Raw genomic sequence first — 16,568 nt, 5'->3', positions numbered from 1 at the left:
GACCATTTTAACACAGGTTGTAATGCTATAAACGGGTTCAGGTGAAGCTAGGAGGTGCAATTCTACTCGCTGTGACCTCAATGCGGGCAGATTTATCACACAGCTTGGCCTAAATAGCCAAGTGGTTATAATACTGGGTTTGTAACCCCAAGGTCAAGAGTTCAAATCTCACAATGGCAAACTATGAAATAACGTAACTTCATCTGAAACAGATGGAAATAGGTTTGTACTCAGAAGAGTTACCAAACAAAATATCAGATTTATCACACCCTGTCGGCTAACTGGACTTCTCCATAGGAAAGTAAAATTCTTTAACCATCCAGAGACAGAGGCACATTTAAAATTTCGGGAAAACTGTTAATTTAAGCCGCCTCCTACAAATTACCTTCCACAAGTAAAGGTACATATGACTAGAGGCTTGGCCTAAATAGCCAAGTGGTTATGGTACTGGGTTTGTAATCCCAAGATCAAGAATTCAAATTTAAAAGATTTAAAAGATTATCAAGAATTCAAATCTCACAATGGCAAACTATGAAACTATGTAACTTCATCTGAAACTGATGGAAACGTGTTTGTACTCGGAAGAGTTACATATGACTGGAGGATGTGCAAACAGTGAAAGGCTGGCAGGTATGAGAAGTAGAAATGAATGGAATTGGCCGTGGTTAAAAATCAAATGGAACATCCCGGTATGTAAAATAGGCATCGAGTGGTTAAATCTTAGTGTGCGAGCTTTTTTTTAAAAAAACAGGGTGTTGTTAAATTTAATGTAAACACCGGGGGGCGGGGGAAGAACAGACGCGCTTTAAAATGTTGTCTGCGGATTCATGAGTCGGATCGGGATGGGTTCAGAACTTGCAGAAGTCAAGTGGTGGCACTGTTCGGCAAAAATACTGACTTCGGACCACGTGAAGCGAGTGGAGCCTGATTTAAAACCTGACATTTAACATCGCCTGCAGCTCAGTGTCTCTCAAACTTCGGTCGGAAGCAAAAGACTTTTCCAGATTGTGTAGGGATATCAGCCTGGATGGATGGCGATCGTTTAGTTCGTCCTTTGCTCCTCGGTCGAAGTACTGGTGCTTCGGTTTATTTCGCTGACCATTTTGTTTTGCACGATGTCTCTATTAAGTAATAAAGCAACTGTTGTCATTTTCTTCTCTACCTCCTCAGCTGGCTGCCGCTAAGTCAGGCTCCATCAGTGAGGGTTGCCATTACTGGGGGTTTAGTTTTGAGGGTGGAGGTGGGGAGGTGGGTTAATATTTGGCTGTGTGTGTGTGTTTTTTAATCTGTTTGCCCCTGAACACTTACCACACTTTATCCGCGAGGAATGATGAATAAGCAAGTCCTTTCTGATCGGAGGCTGGCATCTGTTGCTCCATTGAAAGAGTACAGCAATGTGGACAGGAAGGACACGGAACTGGTTCTGGTGAAGGAGCTGAATGGGGTTCAGTACACCAACACTGCCATCATCAACAATTCCCCGCAGTTCACAGCCGCCGAGGGGGAGACAGAGGAGAGGGAGACATGGGGCAAGAAAATCGACTTCTTACTCTCGGTTATCGGTTTTGCTGTAGACCTGGCGAACGTGTGGAGATTTCCCTTTCTCTGTTACAAGAACGGAGGCGGTGAGTGAGACTTCCTTCGCTTTTACTTTGAAATGTCTGCTTCAATCACAATCATAGATTCAAATTGAAACCACCATCTCTTTTATTTTAAATTGAAATTCGGATCTTATTAAACCAGCTGAGATTCCTGGGTTATGCGCTGTAGGTTTAAATGAAAACCATTGCACTTTTTTGCGAAATGTTAGATTGAATCTTTATGCACCTCCCCTCCGCATCCATAGACAATAGGTCCCAACTAAGATCCAGTTCGACTACCTGACCATTCCATTGCAAACCTAAGTAAATTGTACCGGTTTATTTAAGGGCATGTACGTTCTCGTGATTTAGCCGTTAGTTCTCTGGAGCAAGTGCAGAGGAGAGAACTGTGCTCGGATTCGTCTTTCTAAAATAATGAGGATCAGTAATTTCTGGAGTTTCTAGTGGTAAAAATGCTCTGCTCGCTACGATGCTGCAGTAACTGTCTCTCTCCGGAATGGTTAACGAAAGTTCATATACAATTCCCATCGTCTCAGCCTAGTCTCCGGGGGGCTTCAGGGAACACCGGCTGCCCCAGGCCAATTGCTCCTCACTCCAGGGGCATGCGGAAAATGGAAATACTGGCTGACGTTTCATTTGAAGTGATGATTCTAACTTTTCATTGGTGTAATCTTAAGAACATACCTGACCTGGGCGAAGCGGCGGTTAGTTCAGGAATCCCTGCTTTTAAAAAAGCGCCTCTTGGACACTGTGCCATTTTCTCCCTACTCAATAACTAAACGACTTGTATTCTTCCTGTTTGTAGGTGCATTCCTTATCCCTTACTTGTTCTTTCTGTTAATCGCCGGAATGCCTTTGTTTTACATGGAGTTAGCATTGGGCCAATACAACCGAGAGGGTGCAGCTACCGTCTGGAAAATTTGCCCCATCTTCAAAGGTAGGTAGCTATTCATCTTCTATCAATGAAGGAAGACCCATTAATTTGCATAAATATAAAATACTGCGGATGCTGGAATTCTGAAACAAAATCAAAAAAATGCTGAGAAAACTCAGCAGGTCTGACAGCGTCTGTGGAGGGAAATACAGAGCTAACGTTTCGAGTCCGTATGACTTCTTCAAGCTCTGAAAAAGAGTCATACGGACTGGAAGTTAACTCTGTCTTTCTCTCCGCAGATGCTGTTAGACATTAATTTACACGCGCATGTCTGCTTGTGTTCACGTAGAACTTAGTAAGATCACTGGGGGGGGGGGGGACTTAAGTTCTTGCTCTTGATAACACACTGCGGATGTTTTTTACACACAATGTTTCAATTGCACTAAAACATGTGACAGATATATAAATCCAACACTGAAAGCAAAGAAAGGATCTGTTATTATGGCTGGCCCTGGCCACGAAGTCACAGGTCTTGGTATTATTTTTGTATTTTCAGGCAGATTTGCCATTAAGGCTGATTAAGTCTGGCAGGTTGCCTTCCATGTCTGTGGACTCTTTTTGTATGGACTGATAGGACAAGAGGGCTTCATGTGCTCCCACATCCCATCTGATGAGAGACCCACCAGGGTGGCCACTGACAGCGCAAGAATACTGAGCACACTGAGATAAAAGCAAAATACTGCAGCTGCTGGAAATCTGAAATAAAAGCAGAAAATGCTGGAAAGGCTCAGCAGGTCCGGCAGCATCTCTGGAGAGAGAAACAGAGTTAACGTTTCTAATGCTTCTTGCTCTGAAGAGTTTTTTCCAGCATTTTCTGTTGATATTTTATATTTAGCACACTCCTGCAAACCCCCAGGCACACAATCCAAAATTGAGGATGTTACGGCCAGGTGGATATCATTTAAAAATTAGCATTGCACTTGCATTTGTGCATTTTTGATTAAATTGAATTAATAACTGTAAAGAATATCAAGAATTAAAGCCAATGTATACACCGCTTTGTAACAGCTGAAGAAGGCAATGGGCTTTAGAGACAGCAGCGCCCTTTGCATTCAAACTGCTGGCATTCTCAACCTCGTTGATAAACAATCCCAGAACTCAGAACAAAAGTTGTACACAGGTGCTGAATGACCCTGCCCTCCAGGCTTTGGCTAAAATACACACAGTTAAAGCTCAGCTCTGCCCAAATTAAAAGACCTTCCTTCAAAGAGCTAAAGTGAATAAAGTAAGATAAATAATATAACACTTGTGGTTGCTTTATCTCTCCCATCCTTTCTCCTTAAAAAATACAATATGAGAGAATTCACACTGATCTCTAAGTAGTAAAATAAATGCAATGCAATCAATTTTACCACCTTTATCAAAGGGAACAGAAGACCAGTGTAAGTGCTGCATCAAGTGTTCTGCACTAAACATTTGACTGAGGTCCCTGAATGACTTCCAGACATAGTGGTCCTTGCCTCAATTTCAAAGCCTTGGACTCAATTTCCACTAACACCGAATTTTGCAAGCTTGTTCCAGTACAGAGCAGGATTCTCTTGGGCCAATAACTAGCTTCTATTAAAAAAATCAAATCAATAACCCATTTTCTCTCTTTTTGAATTCTGTGATTACAATGCAGATTCCTGAGAATTAGTATTATGCTTTCTTGACTGTTATAATGGATTAAGTTACTTTAAATAAAATAATAAATCAAATATAGCTTTGGATGTTAAAATAAAAATCATATATTCAATTAATCTAAATATTTCATAGATCTTGATAATATTTTGCACAAAAATAATAAACATTGTTCCGGTTAAACCTCTTTCATTCTTTCATGGGATGTGGGCATCACTGGCTAGGCCAGCATTTATTGCCCATCCCTAATTTCCCAGGAGAAGGTGGTGGGAGAGCTGTCTTATTGAACTGCTGAATATTTTTGTAAGGTATTATGAAGGTGCTGTCGAAGGAGCCTTGGTGAGTTGCTGTGGTGCATCTTATATAAGGTACACAATGCTGCCGTTGTATGTCAGTGTTGGAGGGAGTGAATGTATAAGGTGGTAGATGGCATGCCAATCAAGCAGGCTGCTTTGTCCTGAATGATGCCAAGCTTCTTGTTAGAGTGGGGGATATGCCAGGCCATGAAGTTAGATTGTGGTTGAATACAATTCTGCTACAGCTGAAGGTCACAGCACCTCATGGATGCCCAGTTTTGAGTTGCTACATCTATTCAAAATCTATCTATCATGATGGTAATGCCACACAACACGATGAAGAATATCCTCAATTGGTGTTGGGACTTTGTCTCCACAAGGACTGGGTGGTGGTTGTTCCTGCCAATACTGTCATGGACTGATGCACCTTTGAGGGTAGATTGGCCCCTTCTGGTTCCCTCACCATGTGCCACAGGCCCAGTCAAGCAGTAATGTGCTTCAGAACTCAGCCAGTTCTGTCAGCTGTGGTATGACTGAGCAAACCTTAGTGATGAGCATGGAAGTCCTTCACCTAGAGTACATTCTGTGTAGTTGCCTCAGTGCTTCTTCCAATTATTGTTCAACATGAGGGAGTACTGATTCCCCAGCTGAGACGGAGGGAGTGATAGGTGGTAATTAGCAGGAGGTTTCCTTGCCCATGTTTGACCTGATGCCATGAGACTTCATGGGGTCCAGATGCAAAGTTGAGGACTCCCAAGGCAACTCCTGCCTAATCATATACCAGTGCTCCACCACTTCTAGTGGGACAGGGCATGCCCAGGGATGGTGATGGTGGTGTCTAAAACAATGTCTGTGAGGTATTGGTTTAGTGATTATGACTATGTCAGGTTGTTGATTGACTAGTCTGTGGGACAGCTCTCCCAATTTTGGCACAGACTCCCAGATGTTAGTGAGGAGGACTTTGTATGGCTGACATGGCTGGGCATGCCATTGTCATTTTTGGTGCCTAGGTTAATGCTGGGTGGTCTGCCCTGTTTCATTCCTTTTTGGTGATGCACGTTTTTGACTGATTTTTTACTGAAACAATTTCTAGAAATTTAATATTAAAGCTAAATAACTTTCAAATAACCATTCAAAGACCAACCTTAAAAAAAACCCTTCAGACAAAGCCAGCACATAGGGTTGGAAGTCTGCTGTTACTTTTGCCACCCCACCCCAACCACACCTCCTCTTGCTCACACATACACACCCACAGCATGTTACCTCTACGCTGATGTAAGGGCTAGTGTATAGAGTCATTAATTGGTATGGATCATTTTACCACAACAAGAAAATCAAGCTATTAAACAGTTTACAACTAAAGGTAAGATTTGAACTCAAAGTAGTATTTTGGACGCACAAAGCTGGGACCAGCAATTAGGCTTCCTGGTCTGGAGATCATTTTTTTAAGACAAAAGATTTGGTTTTCTGCTAAAATACTGGACATAAAGGTATCCGATATCAGACAGTGAAGAGACCAGCTGAAAACCAGACCATATAAAACTGGATGAATGGCCATCTTAACACCCACAGTCAGAATATCCCACTGGATGTCAATCCAGAAGTCAGAACTGATCTCTCCTTGCCAGGGCAATCTGGAGCAGGGTTTAATACCCTATGCCTTGTGATGTAGAATGTGAATGCTATCACTCAGCCAAAGGCCTGTTCAACAGATCTTGTTTGGAGTGTTTATTTTTATAACTAAAAATACATGTTTAAGCATGTGCATTTCTACTGTAATTGAATTGTGTTCAAAGCAGCCAATGACATTTGAATCAAAAATAAAAATACCTGGAAAAACTCAGCAGGTCTGGCAGCATCTGCGGAGAGGAACACAGTTAACGTTTCGAGTCCTTATGACTCTTCAACAGAACATGACATTTGAATGGCTGTTTAGTTTGTGGGGACATTGCTTCAGTTAATTAGAAAAGTATCCGTCATTTATTAACATACATGTCATTCAGAGCAATGAGACTTTGCACAAACCCATGTTTCAAGTATTTAGGGGCATTATGTTTTTTTTTATTGGGGGTGGAAGTTATGCAGCAGAAATTCTATTATACCGTGGTTTTAAGTGTACGTTAGCTGTAGTCAAAGTAAATCTTTTTTTTACAAAAGGTCTTCATTCCCATTAACTGTTCTGTTGAAACAGAATATTATGAAAATATTCAGCAATGAACAGGTGGCAAACTCTCATTTCAGTGAAAGGATGGTCTTCCCTGCTTAAATTTTACCTCCTGATGATTTGGCAGGTAAATGCCCTGTAAGGTGCAATACTGAGTCACAGCCTTCGAAACAATTCAATCTGACAGGAATTATTTCAGATAGGTACTGGCAGCCTTTGCAACCTATCCATCCTTCAATGCCATGACCCCAGTAGATATTGTAAGGTTAGTCTTTAATTTTGTGAAAGTATTTTTCTCTGTTCATCCGCTGGAGGGAAACCACTTCAGTACGTGAAGCATAGGAGCAGGATTAGGCCATTCAGCCCTTTGAGCCTGTTCTGTGGGATCATGCCTGATCTATGCCTACTCCATCTATCTGATGTAGCTCCATATCCATCAATACTCTTTTCTAACAAAGATCTATCAGTCTCAGATTTTAAATTATGAATTGAGCTGGCATCTATTGCTTTTTGTGGGAGAAAGGTTCATGCTTCTACTACTCTTTGAATGAAGATATGTTTCTTAACTTTTCCTGAATAACCTTGCTCTGATTTTGAGGTAATGCCCCCTTGCCCTAGATACCAGCTCAAAAATGTTTCTCTCTAGCTACCCTTACAAATTCTAAAAACCTCAATCAAATCACCTCTTAACCATTTATATTTCAGGGAATAAAAGCATAGTTTATGTAACATCTCCTCATAAATTTGCCCTTGGAGACCTGAATCTGCACTGCATGTCTTCCAAGGTCAGTATATCCCTTCTAAGGTGTGGTGCCCAGAACTGTACCGAGGACACCATATGTGGTCTAACCAAGGTTTCAAATGGTTGTATGAAAACTTTTTATCCTTTTTTCTGGCTCTATAGTTATAAGGGTTAACATTTCAATAGCATTTTTGATTAATTTCCTTTTTGATTAATTTTGAGTACTTGACTACAACCTTTCCCATGATTGTTGTACATGGACCCTTTAACTTATTTGGACATCCACTGCCTCATTTTGCCATTTGCCTGCTACTACTTCTACATGGAAAAAAAGTTGGCTTATTTTGGGGGAGATGGGCATGGGGGTGGGGGAGGTTGAACTGTATTTGTAAACTTTGATTGCATTGGGAAAGTGAGAAATTTAAAACGATGTGACCATTTCACTTTAAGACCCATCTCTGCTGGATGATAGGACCCACAATGATGTACATACCTGATGTCCGATGTGCTGAGGCATTTAGTCAAAAACATTTTAGTTGAATTTGCTGTCCAAGTATGAATGGCAGTATCCAGCAATTCTCAGTCACAACCAGCAAAATTAGCTCCATAAGTGGCTCTGGAGATCAGGCCCCAGCCAGGTTTTGTGCTCCCAGTGACCCAAAAACTACCTGAAAACAATGGGAATTTTATGTGGAAAAATTCAGGCCATCCAGCCCATGAAATCCCAGATAAGGATCATAGTATCTGCTGAATTAGCTAATCACTGGCATTGGCTTCAGTGGGGGCATTGCAGTTGGCCTCACTATTTCTTGGCATACAGCAAAGAAATCAGCCAGGATTCTTGCTATCTAATAAGCCCATACTGAAAAATGCTGGTGGTGATAGGATCAGCACCAGCTATAATGCGGTCCACAATTAACCAGCTTGCCAACAATCAATATGTAAGATCACACACAAAGAATAGCCAAAAGGTTGCATATGTCCCTGGAATTATACCTCCGGAAAAGCCAGTGAGTACGTCCAAGAGACAAAAGGAAGAAAATTAGGTTGAAAATGGTGTTTCACAACTAGATTGTAATACTTGCATTCCTCTGTGCTATTTTCAATATTAAAAGTTATAATGACACTGAAAATCAGTGCTTTGATACATCGTTGTAAAAATTCAATAGGAAAAGAGTCTTTGATATTTTTGAAATGAATCACATTGGTTAGATACTAATTGGCATATATGGAATTATTCTAAGATTCTATAATTTATTTTATGTCCTTTTTTTAGAAGAGCTGATGAATTTGAACAAAAATATGTTGGAATGAAGTCTATTTTAGCGCAACTGCGATAGATAACTATCATTTTTCATTGCAGATTTTTTAATTAAAACATTAAATATCCTTTTTAAGATTCTGACAGTATAGTTAAAGTGCCTGATCATAATATAAGAACATAAAAATAGGAGTAACAGTAGGCCATTTAGCACTTCAAGCCTGCATGCCATTCATGAGATCATAGCTGATCTTCTACCTCCACTCTACTTTCCTGCATTATTCCTATTTCCCTTGATTCCTCTAGTATCCAAAAATCTATCCACCTTTGGCTTGAATATATTCAAGAACCAAGCATCCACAGCCATTGAGGGCAGAGAATTCCAAAGATTTAAAACCCTTAGAGTGAAGAAATTTCTCCTCATCCAAGTCCTAAATGACTAACCTCTTATTCTGAGAATGTTACTGCTAGTTTTAGACTCTGTGCCAGGGGAAACAGCATCCGAGCATTAACCCTGTCAAGTCCCTTAAGAAACTTCTTTGTTTCAATAAGATCACCTCTCATTCTTCTAAACTCTAGGGAATATAGGCCTGGTCTACTCAATCTCTTCTGATAGGATGATCCCCACATCCCATCAATCAACTTAGTGAACCTTCATTGCACACCCTCTCAAGCAAGTATATCCTTTCTTTGGTAGGGAGCCGAAGCTGTTCGGAGTATTCCAGATGTGATATCACCATATTCATATTATTGCCATTCTTTCCTTGCTGTAGCTATATGGGCCTTCATGGCTGCAAATCAAGCCTGTAACTCTTTAAATCGTTGAAAATGAATAATGACTGTTCATGTATAAATTTCTACAAGGGCTGAAGACGCTAAGTAGTTATGAGAAGATGTAAGCCTCTTACAAGGAGTGTTATGGATACATTTCTTGCTAGTGAACCTCCAGTCATTTGCATTCAGCCAATGGACTACAGCAGAAACCGTATAAAGTTATTTTTTCGCTAAAGCAGAGTGCACCCAGAACTCTCTGTGTGAGACCTTGAAAAGGGCATAGAGATGGCCCAGGAAATTTTGATACACTTGAGCAATTTTGAGAAAAGGATTGCATGCTAACTCTTGGGGATAGAAACATCCATGTCAATTACAGTAGCGTTCTCCTCAGAACCTAAGAGTTAGGACACATTGTTAGCACAAATTAGAGGAAGCTTCACTTTCCATCAACATCTGACCTTCCTGTTAATGAACGTAAAGCTTGAATATCTCAATGAATAAGCAAGTGTATCCAATTATAATAACATAAACAGGAAATGCTGCAATTATTCAGGTCAGGCAGCATCGGTGGAGAGAGAAACTAAGTAAACATTTCAGGTCGATTGACTTCTTGAGCTGTGCGGATCAGATGGATCCTATCCCCAGTCTGCGCTGTGCTAGTTCATTTTGGTGAATGCTGCAGAGCCATATCCTAAAGCCTGCAGGAGAGGAGAGGAAGAAAATGACTGAGAGATAAAAATAAAGTATTTTAGGAAAAGGAAATTTTCAGAGATGTGATGAGCTGTGGTATTTGCAGCTTGCACGGTACTGTTTAAAGTTTAGAAGATTGAGGGAATGATGCCAAAGAAACACTCCTCCAACTCTTGTTATTTATGTTTCATTGTTATGACAGTGCCACTTTTTCAACATCTGCACAACAGAACTGCAGGCTGGAGAACAGCCCTTTGGCACAAAAGGTGCTGTGCAAGTTGCGTATGTTGTGCCCCTTATTCCCTGAACGTTTAGGCTATTGCTCAAGCAGTGATTACATTACAAAAAGAATGTTGCTGCAGTGCCATTTCAGAATTTGGGCCTTTGTTCTTTCTTTGTTCACTAAAACAAACTTGTCTTTTTGATGTTGGCATGAAGAGGAGATAATGTGAAATTAATATGCAAATGAGGTGCTAGAGCACTGATTGTGGCTCATTGCATACATTTTGAGTTCTGGTGCATAAGAACTCATTAAGTAATCCCAAGGTTAGTTCTATTATTTCAGTAAGTATCCCTTATTGATTCACAAAATTAAATTAGTACATTTTGAACAGAAACCAGAAACCATTTGTAATGCATACAAACAAGCAAAATACCTTTCAACATAGCACCTACAGCAGGCAGAAGGCTTATGTTAGATTTCTCACGGAGAAAAAAATGTTTCCCTTAGTTGCAATTGGTTTGCTCACTGGGAAATTTTGTGGCCCAAATGTCTTTAGGACATCTTAAGATAACCTACATCACAATCATTTCAAAATGAACCAGCAACATCCAGTGGTAGAAATTAAGTTTAACAACAACATTATTACTGTTGAAAAACATGAACTATTATGCAATTTTTTCCCCAGCAAGTAGGAATTGGTTTTAAGTAACCCTAAAGTATTTGTAGGCCCTTTGTTGGCTTTCTGGAGAAAGGGGAAGAGAAACCTAGTTTCCATTTTCATATCATGTAGTGGATTATGAACTGTAATAGTATTGATTTAAATAAATAACTATTTTTTCTTTTAGGTGTGGGCTACGCTGTGATACTAATAGCACTATATGTTGGCTTCTACTATAACGTCATCATAGCCTGGTCCTTGTACTATCTCTTCTCTTCATTTACATCCGACCTCCCATGGGTACACTGCAATAACCATTGGAACAGTCGCAACTGTACTGACCCAAAGGTACTCAATGCCTCAGTCCTGGGAAATGGAACCAAATATTCAAAATATAAAATCACACCAGCTGCGGAGTACTATGAGTAAGTTGATATATTTGCATTTATTTGCTCTTGAATAACTTGGTTGTAGAGATCAGATATTTGAAAAATTCCTTGATACACTGTACATTGTTAGCTAGCATTTCAATCCAGCACAACATAACTTAAAGTTCATTGAATCTTTGGAAATAATAAAGTTTGTGGTCACTTATTTTACTGCTGGTATAAAGAAGCTCTCTTTCTAACATTACATTACAGTTATTCATATTTTCAAAAGGTCATTCTGATTATAAGTGAAAACTGCCAAACATCACTTGCCTCACATTTAATCTCCTGTTTTAGATTGCCCTGTAAAAGTACTTATAATTCTTGATGGTTTTTAAAATTGCAAGAAAGTTAAGTCAAGAAGCATTAGTGGCAACATTTGTTGTGATAACCCTGTGAACTTCCTGCAGAATGAAATCACACTGATGGGAATAAGTTAATTCCCCATTTATTTGAAATACAGACACAAATGCATGTTTAGTAGTTGAGAAATGCAATGCTTTACCTTATTTATTTCACTTTAAAACTTATTTTTATGTTGTCAGACATAATTTAGTAAAGTTAAACATATGATGATCAATGAATATAATGGGCTTGATTTTGCTGCGATCAGCATTTGTTAGACTTGTACTTGCCTATATACTTTCTATGGGGTTTTGCACAACAAGTTATAGCAGGCAGGATATCCAAACACCATTGTGGCCTCTACAGGCTATCTTGGACCTGTGCGAACAAGGTAAGTAATTGTGTATCTTCTTAAGCAATCAGATTGATGAACTGTTAATGAGCGGACAGTCTGAACCAGGTGAAGGAAGTTAGAATAGTGAATTCAATGTCAGTTCAGGTACAGAAGATAAAATAAAGAGAGGAAAAGAAAGATTGGTTTAACAGACGGAAAGAAAAAGTAAACAAAATGTTTTAAAATCTCCAACAATGATTAAAATCTGAAGGAATGAGACTCCACACCAGCAGGTTGTGAAGGAATGAGAGATTGCTTGGCAGTAAACAAGACTTACCACTCCATTTAAAAGGGTACTTAGACTAGGATGGATGAGCCCTAAGGTCTGCAGCAAGTTTGATTTGTATTTATAATGTAAGTACAAGAACTTTACACCGTTCAATGCATTTGAATTATGAGCCAGCCAGTGAGATGCCTTTTCCTGTAGTTGACAGCATAGATGGCAAGTTCTGGATTTTTGTGTTTAATTGACTGCACTCAGTGCTTGCTGTAAGTTGCTCTGTAATTTACACATAAATGGCAGTCAGTGCTGATATCTTTGTCGTTATTTTAATTTGATCTAATATTTTGAGTTTTCTAAAATGTTTTTAATTTAAAGAAATTGTTTTACAATCATTGGAAATGGTTTCACTGAATGTAATTTGTAGAAAATTCCCTGTAAATGACCTGGTCTGATAGTTAACAAAACAAATAGAAATGTTGCAATGGCTAGATGTATTCAGCTAGATAAATTCTTAATTTCTTAGAAATGGGCTTAATGTAGACTAACTCAACAACTTTTCATTTTGCTATTTTCAGCCATCCAGTGGTAATTTCTAGTTTCAAGAGGTGTACACAAGAGTAGTCAATGATATTAACCATGGAGAATAAATGTTTGATCTTGTTTTGTTCCATAATCCAAACAGGAAAATTAAGCATTTGGTGATTAGTTAATATGCTTCACTCTTAACTGTTGCTGCTTGCACATTTCTTAGTAGTTTCCAAATACATATAGCCATTACATAAAAGAGACATTGCTGCTTCAGATTAAGAACGTTTAATGATCAAACATCAAATATTCAGTTCAAAAATAGCCACACTGACCACTAAATAGTTGATATGGTTCGGCATCCTGGGGTCCAACATGTTCCCAAACCTGAAGGTCCAAGACCTAAGATTAGACCTTATCTAAATAATGTGGGTGAGCAGCCTGTGTCTTTCATACCTCTACAGACAGTTCACTTTATTGGTTTGAGTTATGGACCATCTGCCTCACTGCTGGTGGCTCTGGTAAGTGTGGGGGAGAATGAATGAAAAGGGGAGGGGGGATGGTGGGAGAGGCTGATTGCAGGACAACAATAGCCCTTATGCAGTCTATAAAGTTGGTAAGAAGCACTAATGCTTTTCATGGTTCATGAGGAACATATATAGATCTCGAGCTGGGCAGGCCAAACTTCTGCCCAACTCACCACTGACCCATCTCAGTGAGTGGGTATAAAACAGACTTTAGGCTTTTCATTTACACCTGTCCTGGGTGCATTTTTCAGTTGTCCTATGGGCACAAGATGTTGACCCTTGAAATTTGACCTTGAGTTTGTTTTACAGCTGGGGAATGAGATTCAAATTACATCCTGACATATCTGCTGTAAAACAGACTCTTGTGACCTTATTTTTATGTGCATTTGCCCATTGTAGCACCCAGCACAATCAGTGGCATGATCACATGCAGTTGTATCACTGCACACTGTTTAACTTACAGAGTTGAGACTATGGATTTGCCAAATGATGGTGTCTTTTTAATGGAGTTCCTTTTCTCAGAAGAATAATGAGAGACACCAAATGTATGATTTGTAACAATGCAAATGATAGCTGGTCTAAACAGATGAGGCCCTTTGGGAAATAGCATGAAGCACTTTTTTGCTTAGGAGAGTTTTTTTCAGTATGGTCACACTTGAAAATGATTGCAGGCAAAAAGGTGAACCCCAACAATAATTGTGATTTTAAAAAATGCAGGTTTATCAACCCCAAAGTGTGTTAAGCAATTGGTGATTTTAATTAGCACCTACAGCAAAGCACATAAGCATGCCAAGCTGAGAAGTGCAATTAAAATCATTTAACTCTATTTGGAAGAAACTCTGCAAGGTGGCTTTTATACTATTGAGGGATTCTCTGTTGAACAATCGCTTTACAAGACAACTAAATCCAACTGATGATATCAGTCTTTTTGCTTCATTAATCCCTTTTCTCCTGGCTTTTATTATTAGTAATATGTTACAATGTTCTGTAATATGTTGTTAAGGTCCCCTGAATATTGTGGCATGCGTTTTCCAGTGAAGGTTCAAACTTTAGAATGATAGCTATGAGGATTATTTTTGCGTGCATTTGATTTTTTAGGCGCATACGTTAGGTTTCTATTGTCTTCAAATTGTCACCAAAATACCTTTCCCTTCAAATGTAGCATGGTAATTTCAATGTGAAAACCCAAATGGAACTTATCAATATCAGTCTACTGAATTGTTTGCTGCCCTGTGCATTCATATTTGTGATCTTTTTCTGTTTATGTTTCTGTTCCATTAATTTGAGTAACAACTGCTTGAGATTGTTTGCAATGCATGTTAATAAACCGTGGATATCTTGTAGTAGTTTAGATTTAAATGACACTTCGAGAAGTCCCAAATCTGAGACTATAATTGATTCTTCCCCACTGAGTATGTTGTTCTGTATCAATTAGCTCTATTAATCCTTTTGGCAACCTATTAAATTTCAAATTCAGCGGTATTCCTTTTAGTCCGCATTTACCATACATAGTCATCTCTGCGAATTTGGTGTTGTTCATACCTGAAGCATATAATCATACTGCATAATCTTATGCATACCAGCAACTGCAAGCAATAATTATAATCTTCCCTTTTATAATTTTCTCAATCTGTGAGAACACCGGACAGGCAAGGAAAATCTCTCTGGGTATTGTACTACTATCTGCCTACTACTTTATACAAAGTGATTTATCTCCAGTGTTAAAACATTTTTCCATAAAAAGCCATCTGGAGAATGAGGGAGCTCTGACCTGCATATTTCAGCTGCAGTTTTTATATTGGAGAAAACACGTAATATTGAATTGTTTCATTGCTAGCCAAACCCATATCCAAGCACCCTAAGACACAGTTTGTTGAGCACTTTCTTCTTACAGTTTCAGCTGTATGCACTCAACCTTTGGGTACAGGAATTTTCCTTTGAAATCTAAGCGTTTGGTGGCTGGACAGCATTAAAAGAAAGTTAAATATTCATCTGTCCTTCCACATGCTTCTGCAGTTCCAAACTAACTCTGGAATTTTCACTGTTTAAAAAAGTTCTACTTCAAATTGTACAAGTAGAAAGACAATGTGCATTGATTTTGGTTAAAATTTATTATTTTATTACCATAACTTATCATAATTTACCCTGTTGCCTGATAATTAAAAGCATTTCATTTCCCCATTTTGATGCCTATAAATAAAATTCAGACTAGTAATGGGCCAGGTTCAGATCTTCAGATTTTTCTAACTGACACTTGTTTTTGAATTAAGACCAAAGCCTCCAGTTTGTTTCCTTTCATCTTAAGTTTTACCAAATGTAAATAGAGCTACTGTTTATTTTTAAATCATCTTTAGGAAAGTATATTATCTACTTCTAAAGTGGGATAAAATATTAACATCAATGACATTATTTGATTAACTTGATTCTGATTATCTGTATGCAGTTACATGCATGGTTCTTGTGAACCCAAATAATGCTTAGTTTCAATGCTTAGGTAACATCAGAGACTGCACTTCAAATGTAATTAATTGGTTATAGAGATCTTTGGAACATCCTACATAAAAATATAAATATTTTTCTTATACCTTGTAGAGGTTTAAAAAATTCTATCAACCTATGTAGAGGATTTTGTTGATTTAAATATGTTTTGTAATTTGATAAAGCATTTTGAGTTGTGCATCTTGTCTGAAATATTTTGATATTAGCTTCAGAGCTCAAATGTGGACCATAAAATAAAAGTCCTGATTTTTCCTAAACTCATCACAACGCAATCTTCTCTTTCCCAAAAAAATCCAGAAACATATATGTTTCAATAAGATCCTTAGGGTCCTTGACAGGGTGGATGTGGAGAGAATGTTTCTTCTTGTGGAAGAATCTAGAACTAGAGGTCACTGTTTCCCTGCTTAAAAATAAGGGGTCGCCCATTGAAGACTGAGATGAGGAATTTTTTCTCAGGGTTGCGAGTCTTTGGAACTGTCTTCCCCAAAAGGCAGTGGAAGCTGAGTCTTTGAACATTTTTAAGACAGAGCTAGAGAGATTCTTGATAAGCATGAGGATGCAAGATTATCGGGGGTAGGTGGGAATGTGGAGTTGAGGTTACAGTCAGATCAGCCGTGATTTGATTGAATGGTGGAGCAGGCTCGAGGGGTTGAGTGGCCTACTC

General features: G+C 38.8%; 1 protein-coding gene across 1 annotated transcript in view; it reads left to right on the top strand.

Annotated features, from left to right (window-relative positions):
* Positions 1–899: 899 nt before the first annotated feature.
* The window catches only part of slc6a2 (solute carrier family 6 member 2), a 143,723-nt gene continuing 128,054 nt past the window's right edge, over positions 900–16,568 (top strand). The window contains exons 1-3 of the mRNA XM_041191297.1: positions 900–1,625; positions 2,407–2,538; positions 11,151–11,388. Of these exons, the coding sequence (XP_041047231.1) occupies positions 1,328–1,625; positions 2,407–2,538; positions 11,151–11,388 (668 nt within the window). The 5' untranslated portion in view covers positions 900–1,327. The remainder of the gene's footprint in view (positions 1,626–2,406; positions 2,539–11,150; positions 11,389–16,568) is intronic.

Source organism: Carcharodon carcharias, chromosome 7, assembly GCF_017639515.1.
Source record: "Carcharodon carcharias isolate sCarCar2 chromosome 7, sCarCar2.pri, whole genome shotgun sequence".
Taxonomy (NCBI): Eukaryota; Metazoa; Chordata; class Chondrichthyes; order Lamniformes; family Lamnidae; genus Carcharodon; species Carcharodon carcharias.
This window is presented reverse-complemented; position numbering and strand designations above follow the sequence as displayed.